A 21,295-nucleotide genomic window follows, 5' to 3' on the forward strand; every position below is an offset into this window, starting at 1 on the left:
TATATATACATACTAGTGTTGTATCCGATGACGTATCATCGCATGGGTGTTGGCCAGTGGCGGCTCGTAAGCATTCATAGAGGGAGGGCTGCAGAGATTAATCGGGCTGTATTAACTCGTTCGCCATGCCGGTGATCAAATTCAGACAAAAATAGCGGTAATTGGACTATTCGTCACATTGGGGTGGTCACAAAGACAATTTTTGCCATGAAAATCGCGAATACACAATATTTGGCACTCAAGTTCTCGTTACTATGATATAGCACGACTTGTGATATCACCTATTTCCCCCGTCGAACTTAATCTGTACAAATTACATCATCGTGTCCTCTTCTCGTACACGAAAGTTAGCCGTGGCCGAAATACTTCGTCCAGCTTACCCATAAAGGCGATTCGACTCGCTCCAGATACGCAATCAGGAGTACACGGGAAATCCCAATGAGCTACGCAACTACGCATCAAACATCGAACACAAAGGAAGACCTCGACCCCGTCGGAATCTTCCAGAACGTGATCTTACCAGCCCAGCTACGCGTTGCTCAAGCAACACCTTTATAAACCAGTACATCGTCCCCAGATGCCAGTGAGCTTCAGGAACTCGACCTAGCTCGTTCCAGTGAATCCTTTACCTACTTCGCTGTACATACAAATAAACCTGTATTAATCGAGTAATAAAGATCCTCTTCAAAATTCAACTGAATTTCCATAAGCTGGGAAACGGTCCAAAACCTTCAACCCCCCTATAGTATGATGGACTTTTCGGCTGCCAGATGTTCCGTTATAGAGATTTTAGTGACTTTGTGACGAGTAATTTGTGACCAGTAATCACCGAACCAAAATAGCATGTACATATCTATATTGGGAGGCTGCAGCCCTGCAGATCATATGGACGGCAAAAATAGCATGCATTTGTACTATACTGGGAGGGCTGTAGCCTCGCAGCCCATTAAGTTATTAAATTAAATTTGTAACGCGACGTTCTCCCCGTAGTCCCATCGGGCAACACTAGCCCTTTATTTCGAGTGGTCACCCTGAGATAAAAACACTCCTGTCGCGGGAAAAGGAGTCTCGGTCATTCGCACCTCGCCAGCCACGGGGTACAAAAGTACCCCCCCCCCCTCTCCTGCTGAAGAACCGCCGTGAGGTTAAGTGGATCATCACTCCCTCCCCTGAGTACCAGCTCAACGTCTCCTGTATTCCTCACGCCGTTTCTGGAGAAACGTTAGCCGTGAGAGGACCGGAGAGCCAGCTGTCCCGAGCGCGAGGAAGCTGTAATCGACGAAACGAGTTTACAGTCAGGAACCCCCCGACTATTTAAACTATCCCCGGCTAGTCAACGTTCCCTAACACGCTATTCCTGGAAGGACGACGTTATCCGCCCTCTGGATCTCCCACCGCGAGATCAGTCTAAGCGCGCGCAAACCGTTCGTTACAAATTAAATAAAAATGTGTTGTCGGTCGTGTGTTCGATCCCCATGCGGTCGAATTTTTTCAAATACCTTTTAAATATATTTAATTCCATATTTATATTTAATTATGTGACAAACGTATTTTACGCGGGAATACAACTCTCTCGCGGGGAGAGTTACTGGGCGTACAGGAATACGTTTCTCTGGAGTAAAAACTCTCAAATTTAGTACACCACTGTGGGAGTATTTTTTGCGTGAAACATCGGGAGAGTTTGCAAAATGTAATTGAACGTTTTTGAAATATCAAAACATGAAATTGAATTTTTTTTCTTATACATTTGATTTCCCGGTGCTAACATCGCGACCCCGGGATCGGAAATTCCCAGCACCGCGATCCCGGTGCTGAAGTAACCTTCCGGGATTGGGAGTACTAGCACATACAAATAAAAAATTTAAATATTAATAAAAGTAACAAAAAAAATCTTTTGTTTAAAAGGTTTTTTCGGATACCCTTTGTTGATTTATACAAATGCTGATGAAATTAAAGAGTGGCCGATTTTTGCACATAGGCGGCCTAGACGCGGGCCTGCATACGTTGAGGCCTTTTTGGCGCGAACACACGATCAGGCGATTAGTGATGGTAAACCAGCGTTCCACGAACACCAATTATTACCGAATCTCTACATATAAATATATAAAACAAAATAAAATAGAAACAAAAATCAAAATAAAATAACTACAAAATCTAAAGCTGGAGAAATAAAAAAAAAATGCAATAATTTATTTATTTATAGTTTTGGACCATTGTGGCATTACAGGGAGAACCTAATGCGCTACAATGGCCTACATTTGATACAGAAGAAAAATGCGAAAAAAGAGCCCATGAATTTTTAGAAAATTGTGACGCTAATTTTTGAATAGATTTGGATAATAAATTTTAGAAAATATTGATGTTTATAAATTTAATAATTATATTCTTAATCTAAAATGCTGTCGATAGTAAAATTTTTTAATTTATTTCCATCTATGGTTCATTTTCCGCTAATCGTGATATTTTAGGCAACAATCTGAGTATATTTATTAAAAGATAAAAAGAGGACAAGAGAATCGTGTCCAACAACAAAGAATACGTTCCCGTAAAAATATACTTGTTGAACTGTGGTATCATTGAATTTTCGTAACAATGGATTCCCGGCAAAATTCTACAAATTAAATTATATTTTTTATACATCTAAATATCGAACATTCAAGATCCATATCTTCCATTCAGATCAAAAAACACGCTATTTATTAAACTATTCGACTTCAGAATTTTTTGAAGAAGTGAGAAACAATATCACTTTTTAAATCGATCGAATCTATATATATAAATAAAAAAAATATTTGAAAAAGATAAAAATGAACAAGTTAATTGTTTTTACAAGCTTTTTATATCTTTGTGGCGGCTCGCTTATACGACATGGTCGAGTTTGGTTGCCTTCCTGCGAGTGGGGACCAACCCGGCTGGGTTCGGACAGCTGCTACTCACTCTGTCTTCAGCTGTCATATAATAAACACGTGCATTAACATGCCAGTCGTCTCATTCGTTCATCCTCCATATCTTCTTTAAATCAAAGCCATTGAAGCGTTTTTAAAGTTTAACTAAACTATTGTAACAATAGCGCATTCTATGATATTTTTTGGAAGTATGAGTTTGTATCTTACTGAATTTTGTGCTGAATGGCAACATTATTACACTGGCTATAGTGGGTTTCATTCTTGTCGTAATATGTGTTGGCAGCACTAGTTGTCAAAAGGCCAACTTTGACAGTTTACCGTGAGAATCACTGTAAATTCGTTGAATTTGATTCACCGAATACGAGTATACCGAAGCGAGTAGGTCGAATAGCACGAGCATAACGAATTTCATATTTACCTAATATCATCATGCCTAAGACATATTGGTCGAATGAAATTTTTTTACGTTGATGAATAGATGGCACATATGTATTAATAATTTCAAGATAATTTAAAACAAAATAATATCGTTTTTGATGGTGTAGTATTTTTCCATTTATACTATATCTACATATGTATTAAACATATATTCAATATATAGGTTTATATTTTAAGAAAGGAGCACAATTCACCCTTCGCCGTACGTAATAAAACATTGGATGCAAAAGACCGACAACTACTAGGCTGATTGATAATTTGAAATGTCATGATTCATGACTCATGATTAATAGCTATTTTGGTACATTTGGTAAATTCTGCAGTATACTCGAGTACTTGTGTATTTTAAGATTTTTTTTTTACTATTCGATACTCGACTAGTTGATGATGTCGAGCAATTGGAAACTATAACTGTCACCATGCGTAATGCATATTTTTTTTAATACATAATGTAATTTCTTCGATTTCGCCGATAATTTGAAGTCACTATCAATAAGGATACGGATGACAATAAAAGTTGACCAAAGTGACTAGACTGATCGGTGCTGTGCTGCTCTTCCTCGAAGACGGTAATTGGATTATTCGTCATTTTGCGGTGGTCACAAAGACAATTTTTGTCATGAAAATCGCGAATACACAATATTTCGCACTCACGTTCTCGTTAGTATGATAGTTATCGTTAGTATGATGGACTTTTCGGCTGCCAGATGTTCTGTTATAGAGATTTTAGTGACTTTGTGACGAGTGCTTTGTGACCAATAGTCACCGAACCCTCGAAGACATCGATGCACGCCCACAGCAGCACCACCATCACCACCGCGGTTGTCACCACCACGTGAATATCAAAGACGTCACTGAAGCTGATATCCTCGACTCCAATCCTGATATATCGCCACTGAAGCTGAGTATTTACATACAAGAGTATCTTTGCTACATGACTTAATAAAATTGTATTTTTTTTAACGTGAGTTGTTTTATATATGGAAAGTGTATATATTAAGCATTCATATATTGAAAAGATTTTGCTACACAAGTATATATTTGTTCTGTGTTGTCTGTAATAAGCTGAACATCTGTAATACCACCCATATGTTTTCATTACATGAAAATATTATTATTATAAATTGATTTATTGTTGTAACATGATTAATACATTATTTTTTTATTAATGGTATTGCTTGCTTCTTGTCTTGTATATGTATTGTTTATATTTTATTGTGTGTTGCAATCTACAATATGTTGTATAAATTACTAACTGATTTATATTTGTTTTGTATTCATCATAATTTATATTTATTACGTATATTTTAAATTATTAATTATTTATTATGTCAATCGTAGAAATTATAGTAGTCTGTCTATTATATATGGATTTTTTCTGACCTTCTTTTAATATTGATCATTGGAAAACCAATTTTAATATATGTACATTATTTATGCACAATAAATAAGGCAAATATAAAAAAATCTGTATATCTTTATTGATTCTTAAGCGCTACATGGTTTTATTAATTTATTTTATCATAATTTTATTGTAAATATGTACAATGGTAGTTATACAATATAGTATATATAGCAAAAGGTAATAAAAAGCTACAAAATCAATCAATTTTTTCAATGTCCTTAATTTAGTTCACTCGCAATTAGGTTGGAAATCCGTCGGGCGCAATATGGTGTAAATAGAGTTTAAAGGCTTTGTGCAGAGAAATCTTATAACTAAAGCCCGGACCCTGAGGGGGCCGTTTATTGTTCAAATGTTGTAAATGCATTGTTATAGGTTTGCCGAACCTTTTTTACAAAGCATTTACAACAATTGAACAATAAACGGCACGCTTCCGGTCCTACCTCTAGTTATAACATTTGTCTGTCTATGGTAATACGCCATCTGTTGATATCGCGTCGAAAAATTATTAAATAATTACATTTCCTGCTACTGGTTTGAAAATCGAAATTCGGTTAATTTGTCTTTCGATATAAATATATTAGACGAATTTACCTTTCGGTCTACAGATTTTCGGTGAAAGCGTTATTAGTAGTCACCGGACCCTGAGGGGGCCGTGTATTGTTCAAACGTTGTAAATGCATTGTTAAAGGTTTGCCGAACCTTTTTTACAAAGGATTTACAACAATGGAACAATGAGCGGCACCTTGGCTATCCTACCTCTAGTTATTAGTGGAATTGCATTCGGTGAATGGATTTAGGTGTATTGCATTCGACCAATTTACATGCTCCCGGCTACAGACGATGCGGAATTCCGGAGGGGTTTACCGTGAGGCGACCTGTGTTGACGTCCAGCCGGTGCGTGTTTTGTCTTTTACATACCTCTCTTTTTACCATTGTTGTCACTGATCTCGAGACGGCTTATCTGTCATCCGTCTTTCGCTGTTCTGTGTGTCGTTCTTGGATATCTTCAACAATTATCATGTCGAAGGGAGTATTGGAAGAATTTATAAATATTTATCAAAATTCTCCTTGCCTTTGGCGAATCAAATCCAAGGACTACCACAATCGTAATAAGAGAGATGCGGCGTACAATAAATTAATAAATAAACTAAAAGAAATAGAGCCTTCTGCTAATAAAGATTTTGTAGTTAAAAAAATTAATAATCTTCGGAGTAACGCCAGAAAGGAAGCGAAAAAAGTGATGGAATCTAAAAGTACTGGAATGGGAGCAGACGTTTATGAACCTAAATTGTGGTATTACCATCTCTTTGATTTTTTGGTGAATCAACACAACCAACGAGCATCGCAGTCCAACATGAGCAGTGACAACGAATTAGAAAATGTGGTAAGTAAAAAATAATTATAAATATCAAATTTTTGCAATATAATAAGTTTTATTGTTATAATGTATAACTTTTTATAAATTATTTAATTTTAATTTGCGATGAAGTTTTTTGCCATGGAACTTGACCTTCGTTTACGAAGTAATTTATGAAAGCATCTCTTACATTTTTGGCAACTCTCGCCGTATTTCCAAATGATCTTCGTACTAAATGTTCCATTGAATCACCTGTTTGAAATCCTGCAGTATTAGTCCCCTCTTCATAATTCTCAAAACATTCAGAAGGTGCATAACGATTTCATTATGTAGAACACAACATGCCATGACTACCGCATCAATATTGTGCAGTTCCAAATTGATTTGAGTGTGAAATATGCGGAATCGAGATGCCAAAATTCCAAATGCGTTCTCAACTGTACGTCTCGCCCGTGAAACACGATAATTGAATATTTTTCTTTCTGAAGATGTTAAATCTGCTTGTCGAAACGGTTTTAACATATCCACTCTCAGAGGAAATGCATTGTCGGCAACAAAAACGTAAGGTAACTGGGTAGAAGTATGGTATACTGTCTCTTTATCCGGGATGTTCAAGTAGTTGTTCTGAAGTTTTTTAAAAAAGTAGTGTGTTCTACAACTCCTCCGTCTGAAACTCTTCCATTAGTTCCGAAATCACACATGATAAATTTACAATTTGCATCCACTAATGCCGTTAACACTAAACTGTGGCGACCTTTGTAGTTATAAAATTGTGAACCACTTCCACTTGGGGGAATAATATTAACGTGTTTTCCATCCAAGCTGCCGAGACAGTGCGGGAAATTCCATTTTTCTTCAAAACACTGTGCTATGCTTCTCCATTCTTATGTCGTTTTCGGAGACTGAAAAGAACAAATAAAAACAAGAATAATTAATTAAGGATTATTGTTTCAAAATGACTTTTCATAGTAGCTACTAGATATATGTATATAAAATTTATGTATAAAATCTAAGGAAATTACATTATATTGTTACAGGAATGTAATAGTGAATTTATGCCCCCTATTGATTCCGCTTCTGAAGATGCTGTAGATGTAAGTGATGGAGCATCGCATTCAGTAATAAATGATGACCCTACTCCAAACTCTCCAGTATCGACATCTATACCCCACACAAGAACAAGACCTCCTAAACGACCTTATTCTAATGAAGCACTGGCTACTGATGTACTGAAGACAGTGAAAGAACATTTCAAGTGTCCAGATGATAACCAGGATTTTTTCGCCAAAAATGTTGGCAAGGTATTGCGGGAAGTCACCAAAATGCAACGAATAATAGCAGAAAAACTAATTGGTGAAGTTTTATTTCACGCTCAAATGGGCACTTTAAATACGTCCCATACATTCACATCGTCATAATTAAAGCCCGGACCCAGAGGGTGCCGCGTATTGTTCAAATGTTGTAAATGCATTGTTAAAGGTTTGCCGAACCTTTTTTACAAAGGATTTACAACAATGGAATAATGAGCGGCACCTTGGCTATCCTACCTCTAGTCATAATTCCACACCTACTCCTTCCATTTCAGCAGATCCCTAAATTAAAATTTTAATGACTGCTTTTGTTCCTATTAATAAAATAGCTGAATATAGATTTTATTACTATTAATGTGTTCATGTGGACTTGTAATTGTATTTTTTTAAATTTAGATGTTTATGACTGCTTTTGTTGTATTATTTAATATAAATTAAAAATTGTTGGTTCTGATTTTGGGGGGGAGGGGGGTGTTTTATTTTGTTAATAAAAACAATTTAAAAAATAAAAATTATTTGTATGTATGCTTTCCTTTATATATTCTTTGTGTAGAACTCTGTAAATAGCTTCACAGGTTTCTGGAACAGTAGAGCTAAGAGACTGAGGTGATATAATAGTTGAAAATTTAAAATCTTCGTAGCTTCTTCCTGTAGCTAGAAATCGCAACGTGGCGCTTAACCTTTCATGAGGTGAAATTGCTGTTCTCATTATGGTGTCTTTCTTCTCAATGATTGGTGCCACTAACGATAAAAGCTTTGGGTAAGTAAGATTCGTGCCAATCTTTTGGCACGAATCTAAGTTCATTCAACAAGTTCATATGTGAATAGTTCTTTCTTCTTTGTAAGCATTCTTTAGACCATCGTCTGTTGTCGCCATGCCGCTGCTCGCCGAATACCTCTCCGGAATTCCTGAGCGTTTGTAGCCCCCTGTAGTTGTCGGTTACAAGTGTTTTTCTGTTTTTTGCTTAAATACAATTTTATCTTTTCACTTCATTAAAAAATTGAATTACTGTGAAGTATTAGTTTTTTAATCATAATATTTTGATGACGTCAATTTCATAAATAAAAACACAATTATATCATTAATTTTAATTTTCTAAAGAAATACATAAATATATTACAACATTAAGTGTTACTCATTATCAAATGACGAAATTAAAAAAATAGCTACATGTTACTTCAATACAGATGATTTATAAATGGTCATAAATTCACCATACTACGTTCTGTTTTACAAATTATAAAATCCTAAAATTAGGTTTGAGCTTAGTATAGTTAGATATTTGTAATTATTATTAAATTATATGAAGAAATTCATAAAATTGATTCCAAATTAATATACATACATACTGTGTGAAAAGAATAATTTTATGTCATTAGAAAAAGAATTTGTACACTTTTATCAAATGTTTAGAGACAGACCATGTTCTTCCTGTCTTTTTTAAATCGTTACTCCCTATATTTAAAATTCACAAATGTAACAAAAACATTTTTTTTTTAAACCACATTTCTAATATTAATTGTCATTCAAACTCAATCGATTTTTTTAATTATATAGTTTTTTGTATTTATAATACCGAGTTGTTTGTCTTTTGTACATTAGAGAGTGTGACGTTGCATTTGAAATTTCAATAATTCAAACGTTATTAATGATGACTGAAAACATTATAAATATATCGACAGTTTCTAAAAAAACATTAGGAAAATTAACAATATAACGTAAGGTTTTTTTTATAATTTTTCACTACAGAAATTACACTTGTATTTTCATCAAATTCTAATTTAAATTTTTATGTACTACAACTACTCAAAATTGTTTGTCAGTTCTTTTATTAACCTTAGATTAATTATACAACTTGTTAAATTCATTGAAAAACGACATCCACTTAGATTTTTCATGTCAAATACACATAACATACATACATACATGTAACAATTTTAAATTTGCTCTTTGTAAAAATCATTATTTGTGATATCACAATTTTATTATTGCATATTATTTTTTCGCTGACTCAATTTTTTTGTAAATATTAAATTAGCGGTTTCCAGGTTTTTATTAATAAACAATATTGCTTGCCATTTAATGAAATATCAATAATTTTACATTCCGTAAAGAGTTGTAAACGCAATACGTTTTATACTAGTTAGAATCAGTTGTTTTAACATATTGCTGATATTCTTAAATATAAATGATTTTTTTAGATACATGGACTTTGTATAATTTTACTGTGATTAATACAAAATGATCGAGTCGTTTCACAACTATCTCAAATTCTCATTAAAAAGTCAGTCGTCATTCAATGATTTATCACACATTTTTTATTGGCATTCTTCATAATGGAATGGAAATCGATCTTCCTATACATTTATAAGAACTGTTTAAAGTAAAAATCCGGTTTAAATTTTCTACTACAAACTTTAAAAAATATTTTGTGCAATTATTCGAGTTGAAAAAATGTTATATGTATGAATATTGGAAGTACATATATTTTATTATAAAAATCTTCAGAAAATGTATCTTAATTTGGTTTCCAAAAGCAAACATTTCAACGTATAAAATGTAAAAAATAATTTTGTTACATTTCAACTACATCAAATTATTTTTTTAAAGGTCATGCAAATTGAAAGTTTAAAATTACATCATTTTATTCTCACGGGTATGGTTATTGCATTATTTGTACTGCATCGATAACATTGTATAACTTATTTGGTCGCCTCGGGAGGACAATCCGGTTGACTAGACGGATGAGCTGCACGGAAAGCGGGATGGTTCTCCAACTCCCTATCGATACGCAGTATAATTGGGAACGGACGAAGGTCGACGTGGAATCTGCAAATTAAATCACATCATAAAACAAGCTTCAAATTCATAGCTGTTGTATGTAAGATTTGTTATATACCTTCTGGCGTTGAATACTTGTGGAATGAGACAGCAGTCGGCTAGTGTAAGCTCGTCACCGACACAATATTTACCCGCAGACGCTGATAGCAACTTCTCCACTGCTCGGAATCCACGAGTGATCCAATGCTGAGCCCATTCCTTTTTCTTCTCTTCACCTACGTAGATCAGTACGACCAAATTTTGCAACGGCTGAATGCCCGATGAAATAACCTAATGAAAAATTTCATATCATAGACTAAATTTGTGAAAAATTGGCTAATTATATGAAATATATGTATAAACTTAGTCTAGCCTCTAAATGATATGAGAATGAATTAAAATTAATATGACAGTTAATATTTACCTCACATATTTCTCTAACTTTAGCTCTTTTGTGACAATCCTGAGGCATTAAAGGCCTCTGTGGTCTCGTTTCTTCCAAATAGTGCATTATTGATAACGATTCCACCAGAGTGTGGCCATCTAGATATCAACACAAGTTTATTATTCAATGTAACATTATAATATAAATAAATAATACTCAATTATTTTTTTATTTAAAAAACAGAAACAAACAGTATTATAATGTATATAACATCGACACCAAAACAAAGAAGAAAAGCTTTAAATAATGGGATATATGTATAGGATACTAAGAATTGCATATATGAGTAAACAGAATTAATTGAGAACTAATTTAAGACAAGACAAGGTACAAAACAGTTGATGACAGATTGATTTAGATTACCTATGAGCAAAGCTGGTACTTGCTCCATCGGGTTGACATCTCGGTATTCATTGCAGTGTTGTTCACCGCCGCCTTTGATAAGGCTAACAGCTTTTATGTCATATGGAATTTCTTTCAGATTGAGACATATCCTCACCCTCCATGAGCATGAGCTCCGCCAGTACGAATATAGTACTGGCTGTAAAGAAAAAGTTTTTTTTTAATGATTTCTATCGAGGCACATTTATGTATGAAATGCATGTAGGTCGATAATGTGACAAAATATTTTTTAAAATGATCTTTTTATTACATATTGTGTTTCAGTTCATCCAATCGATTATTTATTTATATAATTTTGAGCGTTAATGAAAAATAAAGTGAACATTTTACTACGCATAACACACATCAGTTTTACCTGCATATTTTCGTATTGATGCTATCGCCGAATATTATCACAGGAAAAACTAGTTTTTACGGATAAAAGTCTTTAAATATATACTTATATATGTAAGTACTATGTGTTTTTATTGTGTTGCGTTGATATCACTATTTATAAACAAAAGTAATGTTGGGTTAGTGCAATTTCGTTTCACAAACTTACAGTTTCGTTAGATTGAGACATTTTTGTGTGGAAGAACGTGCTTTCGAATTATAGTCGCAGTGTGAAATGAACGAGAGAATGGTGTTTTATCGTTTCGAAAACTGGTTAAGGATGGCTTTTCAGAAAAACAGAATCAAGGTTGCCGAGATAATTCTCATGTTAATCGACCAACGACGATACAACATTACAAAATATTTTTGTAAACAATTCTATGTGTATATATATTTGTATAATTAGTGTGGTTTTATTGATTTATTCTTATAAAGTAGAATCAGCGGCACACAACCTTTTTTATCATTAAAAGTATATAAAATGATTTATTTAATTTTAAAACGTACCGTTTTATTTGTCTGATATACCAGCTACTAATATAAAAAACCGCTATAATAAGAAACTTTATTCATCATATTTACATACATAAATATGAATGTTCAATTCAAGTATAACTAGACAAATATTTTACATTAGGAGTTTAACTGGAACTCCATTGGCATCTAGACACCGTACAAGTACCGACGTCTCGTTTAGTATACAATATTCTGCACATTAATCAGTTTAATTTAGCTTTTGGATCATTTTTGTATGAATTCGCATGTATTTAAGTCGATATTCAAAAATAATTTATAATACACCCATATATACTAACTTGAAAATATTGCATGCCATATATAATATTCCGTTTGTTACAGACATTACTAACAAATTAACCAGTAGATTCTATGACAGAATCATTAATAACCATACTAACACACTTGTGAAGAGTCTCGGTGATTACAACAAAATGTCTATACCCTTCAGGTATAAACACAGATTACCTAAACATAATCTGCTTTAGGTCATCGACTTTAGAGTGTCTTTAATTAATATTATGTAATAGATGTATTATGAGCATTTATAAGAATTGTAAATAGGTTTTTGAGCTCTTTTTCCTATTATTCTGTACATTAACATTAGAATAATATACTATGATTACTATCCAAATTAAATTAAATTGTAAAATAGAAAATGATCAGTAGATCAGTAGCTATTAAAATAGATATAAGATGTATTGTGAACATAATTTCGTAATAATAAAAAGCATTTAAAAATCAAAAAGTCGATATTCATTTATGTAAGTCCTTTATAATACTTCTGAAGAATCATATCACAAGTCGCCAGTTATGTACCACTGATCTACATTGAACTTAACCTTGCCTTTGTATTGAATACCGATTCATAGCATAATCCTTACCAATGCCAAATACACATCACCTAGTTAATCAGAATACTAATCGTGAACGTCACACAAATCCAATAAGAATCCAATAGGGAAGAGTCGGAGAGTTTTTTGTTCAGTTGAGAGGAAAATTCCCGGAACAATTAAAAGCGTCACATTACGTAATGATTTTCATCGAAGGGAACAAAAGAGGGGGATAATTCGATTTGTCGACGACCTATCAACGAAAGTCGTCCGCTTTATCGATTTTCATTCAATACACCCGATCGTTCTTAAATTCTAATGTCGAAGTACACCTAGATTTTGGTCTATTAGCGCCACTGTGGCAAATGTGGGTGGCAATGGGGTGATGCATGGGGGGTTGTTGTGGGTGGGTCGGTTTATGGAATACAAAGGGGGTGGGTGGGTTTGGTTGGTTGATCGCGTTACCTTCGCCAATGCCGACATGCCTCCGTTGTACTTTGAGTAATTAATTTTGGAGCGTTTATTTTTTAACGGTATGGTTAATTATTATAATTATACGCGTGTGTTAAAATGAAGATATTTTTTTTGTTGTCGTTGTCGCGGATTTATGACGCGGGTGTGTAGCCGAGTCGAGGGGAGCAGCCGTACTAGGGGTGGGTTGGTTGGGCGGGTGGCCCGGCTGCCATTAACCCACCCCATGGATGCTATTGCGCTTGCTCAATAAACTGAGGGGGTAAATTTCTCCCCCAGAAGAACCGGCCGAGCTGTACCCCCCTTTTTCGTTCGATTTCGACTCTTTCTGGGTCAATTATAATATGCGTGTGTCCCGGTGAGGGTGAAAATTTTAAGAAACGCTGAAATAATTCATGAAAAATAACTTTTCTGAGGAATTATATAAAAGGCTTTTGTTGGGGACAATATAAAAATTTATATAAAATGTTTCATGGAAACACGTTTCGATTATTGTTACGTGTAGAATTTACTTATGGTGGCCATTCACCTAAAATTTTCTGCGGGCATATATTAAGAGGGCTGTATACCCGAAACCTTAATTTTGTTGCCGTTCCTTTCTTCGATATATATATTGAGTGAATGTATAGATTGAGTGAATGTATAGATTGAGTGAATGCGACAATATATATCAATATATATATACGTATATATTGAGTGAATGCGACAGTTGCGCTTCGACCAGATAATACGTATTTTAAATCGACAAAATCGCGGTTTCGTATTCTCCAGTTTTCTCCTCCGAAACTGGACCAATTTGAAAAAAAATTTCATCAACGGTATGAGAAAGATATTTTCTATGTTTGTGTGCTCGTATTTTTTTTTACAATCAACCGTTAAATAAGCACGCTGGACACTTTTCGTGGGTGTAAAAAAGAGGCGATTTTATAGATGTTTGGCGGCTCCTAGCTCCTATAAAATATAACTAATCAAAAAAATAAAACCACAGAAACATGCCTATGGTGGATATCCATAGCATATTAAAAATAATTTCTCTAGTGCCATAATTGAGGAAGGGAGAAGTTTAATACGTTTGTATGGACAAGGCGCTGGTGTCCAGAGCGTTCGTGTGAGCTGGTCACTTTTTTCGTCATGGCGTCGGGGTCGTACGATATTATTGATATGTATTTAGAAGAAAACGTGTGGTTAAAATATTTTAATAACTCCAGACAAGGTCCAAGTGAGATAATTAAACAAAGAAGGCTGTGTGGGGAGTTTTTTTACGTTGTATGAAACTTTGCGATTAAATGAATATAAATTCTATGAGTACACTAGGATGACGGGTGACAACTTTTGAATATATACTAAAAAAAATTGAATCACGATTAAAACTGACGAGAACAAATTTTCATCCATCAGATTCTATAACTCCTGCAGAAAAATTGATAGTGACTATAAGGTAAGTTATAAATAAAACTCATATTTATTTCGATAAAACAGATGTATTTATTAATTAATATAGTGTTCTAATTAATTCTGGATGATTATGGTTAAAACGATTAGTTGCACTCGAATCAGGAAGGGAACACAATTGGTTTTGATAAAGAGCACGTTCGTTTTCAGTGCATGCTTCTATTAGCCAGTCATTAATTTTCCCGCGAAAACGTAATTTTTGAAGCTCGTTTAATTTCTTCATTGTCGGTAATATGCTTCTAAGAAATAGAAAATCTTCGTCATTTTTTAAGTTTTCATCTTGTTGGCTGTCTTTCAGACGTTTTTCCATTAACATCAATTTTTTTTTTCTATCTCCAACATGTCATCTTTGATACAACGTTTTCTGATAGAAGTTGATGATTGTTGAAAACTAGAACAGCCAGCAGGTGACTGTTCATGATAAGATTCCGGGGATGACACAGAATCAAATATATCTGTATCAGTTTGGGTATTTTCTGTGTTATGACTACTCTCTGTTTCATTTACGGTTAAATTGCCTGTAGATGAAGCAGGGGTAACTTTTGTTTTCATGAATGACATTATATTAAAATATTGCCACGTCGACTCCCATGTTTCCGATTCTGCTCCTGATCTGAGAACTGGTTGCTTTTTTATCTCCTTTCTATATTGGTCTTTCAGGTGTTTCCAGCGTTTTTTTAATGCATCTTCTGTAAAAAATATAATAATAATAATTACTTACATGTATTTCATTTCGATCACTGGCGTTTAGTTTTCGAATGGGTAAAACAACAATAGCAAACATTGTATATTTAACTTATATATGCAAGCATGTTGCCCAGTTCACGGATTCCGTAAATTATTTGCCGACTGCGTGAACTGGACAGCGTGTTATATTATAACCAAGTGTCAAAGTGACAGCTGAATAAGGATGTTTAATTTAGTTTAATTTACATATTATTATGTATAATATGACTACATACATATGTTTCACTGTTAAAATATTGATCAGAATGTATAAAAATGGCATTAATTTATGTATAAGTCATATGAGATGATCGAAACATATGTATGTAGTCATATTATACATTATAATATGTAAATTAAACTAAATTAAACATCCTCATTCAGCTGTCACTTTAACACTTGTCCACGCTGTCCAGTTCTAAAAAACAACACCGGAGCGCTGCTGTCTATTTGCCGACTCCATGCTTTGAGTAGACAAATTCTTGCCGAATACACGCATTCGCCCAAAAATTTGCCAAATCCGTGAACTGGGCAACATGCTTGCATTTTTCACGCATTCGGCAATTCTCTTGCCGAATGCGTGTAATAGACAATATATATATATATATATATATATATATATATATATATATATATATATATATATATATATATAATATTTAACTTATATAACGTATATAAACATTCAGATCGTAAAAGCGTCTAATAACTCAAGTAGGAGAAACAACAGTTCATCACTGATTGCGAGAAACATACGCCAACAATTTTCTGATTATTTTTGGGATAATAGAATTTAAAGTATTATAAGTAACGTACAATCAATAAATCAGTTAATAAAAGAATTATTTACTTTCAATTGTTAGTTTTAATGATAATTCCTTCCACACTTTCTGTTTAATTATCCTATTTTTATATAGGGCATGAGTTGTTGACCATAATTCCGGTTTAAGTTGTTGACCATAATTCCGTTTTTTTTGGCCATCGTGGAAATACACACGCGAATTACGTGCCATGAGTCAGCCGCTTTGCTGTTTTGGACCAATTATCGATAGTGACAGTTGACAGCTGTTCAATCTATCGACATGGTTATGGCGCAAATATTAAAATTTTTTTTTAATTTTTTACGGAAATATTTAAAAAAATTTTGTCCATCATCCACAAGCTCCTTATACAGTGTCCAAAACTCTCCTTCGGTTTTTCTATTTTTTAACATGGGATGCACATTAAAACGTCTCCGTCCTTTTTTATTGCCTTCTTGAGCTTCTTCTTCCAACAACAACGCGATTATGCATAATTTTTCGTTCGATAAACGCCGAAACATTTTTGCTGATTTGTATTCTGACGCGTAGCTACGAATGCACGTGTATGCATTCATATTGTAAGTACTCGACAATACGACGTAAGCAATATTGCGCCGTATCGTCATGGTCTGTAATGTATAAGTAAGCCGATTTTGCCTTGTACTCGGCCAAAGTGCTGTGAACGTGACGTGACCGCGACGTGTAGGTAGATATGAATAGAAATGTAATAAAATGACATATTTGAAACGGAGTCGTGCAGTGCTGGAGTCGTGCAGTGCTGAAGCCGTGCAGTGCTGTTAAGTATGAACAGACCTTTATACGTCTTTTCACTATAACTTGTGATCATATACATAATTAAAATGTTAAAGGAGAATATTTCCTAGAGTGTTTCGCTTGCCGCTGGTGCACTGCGAAATAGAGGTCTACGGAATGTAGCTAAAATGCAGACAAAATACATTTTTTTTATTCATACTTAATTGACTTTATTTAGGCTTACCAATTTTTAATCTGACCCTGCTTTTGGGAACAAAAGTGCGGCAACAATTTAAATCTTGTTTGTTTTTACATGTATGGGTGTATTTACTATTGCTTTTCCATTCACAGGTGCTTGAATCGCACACTTTTGATAGCCAATTTAAAATGTGTTCAGTAATAAAAGCTTGTTCTGCAGATAAAATCTCTGCGTGAATAATGCATTTATTTTAAGATTGTTATTCCATCTCATCTCGCGGTCTCCGTAACGAGCCCGAATGTGCGCGCGCAGAATACGAGAGGAAAAGCCCGTTCCTCTTGTTCCTGTTGTATCCTGCTCGCGCAAATTAAGTGTACCGTTTACCACGCACCCTTTTATTTTGATCTTTTCACTTAAGATCTTTCGATTTTCGATCTTTGCCTTCCGATATTTGCGTTTTCGGGCGTTTCACATTCGGGCCCGTGAGGTAGACCCCTCATCTCGCTATGTATAAAATCGAAGTTTTTACTTACTTTTACTGTTTGTAAAATGATTGCTAAAAGTACATATGTATGTGATGTCAATTTTTGTTTGAGACAAAAGGAGACTATTTGTTTTGTTTCTGAATTGATATGAGGTCGCCGCAATGACAGTCTGATTAGTTAGCTCAGTTGTCATATGGGAAATTGGATTCGATTTGCCATAATAGTGAAGAATTATGAAAAGGCCAATAATCCAATAGGTCCGGAAAAAGCCTATGTGTTATCGTGGCGCCTCGGTTGAAATTGAAATAATAAGATTTTTATGAAAGGCTTTTTGTTTGCTCGATTTATGTATGTATATTGTAATAAAATGGCTTAAAGTTGGACATGAAACTACATATAATACAACTAGTCCATGCGAGCAATATTTTTTCATACACATCTCCATTAATCTTTTTATATGTATATGTATACTCAATATCGGTACTCCATTTGGTAAAACTTCGTTCAGTTGGTTTTGACGGAACAATTCTAAAATATTATAATAGAGGAAAACTTGTATTTTTATTTTGTCTCATAAAATATTACTGCTTTTGAATTAAATTACTGAATTAGAATAATTAAACAGTTATTTTAATATGTACTCAATAATAATAATTTTTATTATGATCATTATTCATTTATGATAATAATTATTATAATGACAAAAAATTTGGTGAGATTATTTTATTTCAAATAATCATGTTTATCTTTTCTGTTTGAACTACATATAATTCTGGTTTTTAAATCTTTTGAAGAGCTATTTTTTTTGTTGGAAAATAATCTGTAAATAAATCATATCTTAGAATCTTTGAAGCGAACCAAAATATTATTATCAACTCGCATAGATGTCAGTAATAGCTTTTATACATCATAATAAAAATGATTAAAACGGTAGTGAGATAATTTTAGTTTAGTATATATGTAGTAAAAATAAATAGTATTTCTGAAATAAATATTTAAATTGTTTATTATTAACAATAAATCACAAACAAGTTCAAAGATATTCATAAAATAATTACAGATCTCGTTTTAAAGTATGTACATATTCAATTAACCATTTTTAGCTATATGTATGAACAAGTTAAAGAAAGTTTATTGTGGGATATACATATTAAAACCAATCAAATGAAATACTACCTAATACCCATGTATGTAATTTGTCATTTTTTTTCCATTTAATAAACCAGGCACTCATAAAACAGTGTTTTATAAATTTAATTTTGATTTATTAATTGGGGGGGCGTGTTCGTTGATATTTACCGTGAGGTCCGTTCGGTTTTGATTTTGGCGCACTTTCTACGCATAATATCGCAATCGGTTAACCCTTTAAAGACGTGACGGAGAGCGCATCCTCCATTATCGACATTTATAAGTAATCGAATCGACCTTTCCGTTGAATAAAAATAAGCAGTTTGTTCATAGATACGCACATAAATACCTACATACGTCAAATTACAGAACCGGAACGGCAATTAATTAAACGATAATAATTAAAAGAAGCGTAGAGAGCTTCTAGCCGTTTCGAATTAATAAATGGCTAGGAGTCGGTAAGCTCTTGGGTATCCTACAATTTCTCTTATCGTCTCTGCAATTAGCCGGAGCTAACGTTACGGCCGTACGTGTTTAGCGTTTCGTCATAAAACACACAAGACGGGTGCTCCCAAGTTCCGATGTATGCTTTTTAGATACAGTTTAATCGAAAGAAGCTGGCCTGATAGTCTAAGTTTGAGAGAACGATACGTTAGGGATATTTAGGTGGTTAAAAAAGTACTGGGAAGCCGTTTGAGTCAAGATATTTTCAATTAAAATTTGTTGTTATTAAAGACTAGACTTATTATGTAAATATGACCGTAAAAGATTTATTTTTGCTTGCCCTAAAAATGCACAAAGAAAAAAAATGCTAAGGACATCCTTTTTAAATTTATGTATGTGTATTTTCCTTTAGCGCGCTGCTTGTTCGTGTGTGGCTTTAAAAAGGTCAACACGTAATAGATAGTAATTAAAGGGTTAATTGAACTGATCAAAAGTATGCAAAGTTGCAAAATTACACCTTTAACATTTGTACCAATCGTTAAATTGAATGTTGATTAATATGCTAATATTGGTACATTCAATGCGAACTTAATTAGTACAGCAATTGCCAAGAATGATATTTATTATTCATAATCATAATCAAAATAATTTTGTGTTAAATGATGTCTTTATAAAAGTTAGTCCTAAATGTAAAGTCATTTTTCAATTAAAAATATTGTTTTTGAATCTATTCTATTCAATTGTTTTAATTTTAAATTTTGCAAATACTTGAACATTATTTAAATTATTCAAATGAATCCAATTGTTCAATACTAGAAAACAGTCAATAAAGTCGCTGGAAAAGTCGAAGTGAAAATCTTTCTCTTTATATTCGATTAAATGTCAAATATTGAGTCGTCTGTAATTTGATTAAACATTACTAAGAAGAAAGTGCTCGAAAACAATACATCGTTTGCCAAAGAGGTTATCGAACAATTTTACGATGTTGATTTACGAAAGTTGAACAACAATGCTTGCGTCTTCAGAGGCCATTGTCGATCAATTTAACGATCGAAGTTCAAGGTTTCCGACCGAAGACGCTGCAAAATATTGCATTGTTACAACATGCCATCATCTTCAGTACATACGCGTTGTTGGTGGTCTTTTGTTAACGCAAGACACAATTTTGCACATAAAATACATTTTCCAAATGAATTAACAGCGCGAAAATCGTCGGATTCACGCGAAGCGAAATTTTATTGCACATCATGGGTGAGCTGCATTGTGTTGAAATTATTTTTTTCACGGTGGCAACACTAGATTCAAAATGCACGCGCGGGCGCACTTCCGCAATTTGACAGTTGTAATGGCGCGTGAAAATTAACAATGTATTCATTTGCATTTTTAATTCGCATTTATAGCCGATATGCGTACGCGTAAAATTCGCATTGGATTTTTAAAACGGGGTTTTATCCCGTAGGACCTTTCATACTAAGCGAACATTATTGAAGGGTAACAATTTCGTTGCGGGATAACCTCTCGAACTTGGTTGGAAATGGCCGTTCGAGGTACGACCCAATCTCGCGTAATGGTCGTAAATGTTGAAACCCTCGCAAATTAATTTTACGACTAATCTTGGCTTGTAATTCGAAGCACGTTTACCTGTTTTTTCCATGTTGTTTTCGATGAAAGTTAAAAGGGTAAAATTTGGAGTGTTTCTTTGATGAGCTTGAAGTTTTTTACAATGGCAATTTTTTCCGACATGCTTCACTTGTTAACAAAATTATATATACCAACTACAAATTAATTATATTTTGAATGGTATAGAAGTGGTGGATAATTTAATTTATTACAAACTTATTATTTTGTAGTTATTACTAAAGAGCGGACCCAGAGCGCTCTGTTCATTGTTCACATGTTGTAAATGCATTGTTAAAGGTTTACCGAACCTTTTTTACAAAGCATTTACAATAATGGAACAATAGATGGCGCGCTTCCGGTCCTACCTCTAGTTATTACAAACGTCCCCAAAATCCGTCTCACAAGAATAAGA

At 33.7% G+C, this 21,295-nt stretch overlaps 3 protein-coding genes across 5 annotated transcripts in view; 1 reads left to right on the plus strand and 2 right to left on the minus strand.

The window, feature by feature from the left end:
• The window catches only part of LOC143921168 (uncharacterized), a 420,653-nt gene that overhangs the window by 93,843 nt on the left and 305,515 nt on the right, over positions 1-21,295 (minus strand). The gene's annotated exons all lie outside the window — the stretch shown is intronic.
• LOC143921154 (uncharacterized) lies at positions 5,510-7,939 on the plus strand. Its single transcript, XM_077444318.1, has 2 exons — positions 5,510-6,133; positions 7,144-7,939. Exons 1-2 carry the CDS (start codon positions 5,537-5,539, stop codon positions 7,522-7,524), a joined length of 978 nt encoding a protein of 325 aa, XP_077300444.1. The 5' UTR covers positions 5,510-5,536; the 3' UTR covers positions 7,525-7,939.
• Positions 8,492-13,288, minus strand: LOC143921161 (putative maleylacetoacetate isomerase 2). 3 transcript variants are annotated; one of them, XM_077444327.1, is made up of 5 exons: positions 11,626-11,738; positions 11,046-11,223; positions 10,662-10,780; positions 10,317-10,528; positions 8,492-10,246 (listed from the first exon to the last, which is right to left on the minus strand). In XM_077444327.1, the coding sequence occupies exons 1-5, from the start codon at positions 11,644-11,646 to the stop codon at positions 10,120-10,122; spliced, it is 657 nt and encodes a 218-aa protein (XP_077300453.1). In that variant the 5' UTR covers positions 11,647-11,738; the 3' UTR covers positions 8,492-10,119. The 3 variants fall into 3 exon arrangements, with proteins under 3 accessions (XP_077300453.1, XP_077300455.1, XP_077300454.1); XM_077444329.1 differs by lacking the exon at positions 11,626-11,738 and adding an exon at positions 13,271-13,288 and having other exon boundaries at positions 8,494-10,246; XM_077444328.1 differs by having other exon boundaries at positions 8,494-10,246; positions 11,440-11,654.

The sequence above is a fragment of the Arctopsyche grandis genome, chromosome 13, assembly GCF_051622035.1.
Source record: "Arctopsyche grandis isolate Sample6627 chromosome 13, ASM5162203v2, whole genome shotgun sequence".
Taxonomy (NCBI): Eukaryota; Metazoa; Arthropoda; class Insecta; order Trichoptera; family Hydropsychidae; genus Arctopsyche; species Arctopsyche grandis.

Bases quoted from the DNA above. Each gene is read 5' to 3' on its own strand.
- LOC143921161 (XM_077444327.1), bottom strand. From the start codon at position 11,646: ATGTCTCAATCTAACGAAACT. The intron at 11,224-11,625 runs GTAAGTTTGTGA...TTTTCTTTACAG, and splicing joins TGTCTCAATCTAACGAAACT to CCAGTACTATATTCGTACTG. The intron at 10,247-10,316 runs GTATATAACAAA...TTTAATTTGCAG, and splicing joins CAAGTATTCAACGCCAGAAG to ATTCCACGTCGACCTTCGTC.
- LOC143921154 (XM_077444318.1), top strand. From the start codon at position 5,537: ATGGATTTAGGTGTATTGCATTCGACCAATTTACATGCTCCCGGCTAC. The intron at 6,134-7,143 runs GTAAGTAAAAAA...ATATTGTTACAG, and splicing joins ACAACGAATTAGAAAATGTG to GAATGTAATAGTGAATTTAT.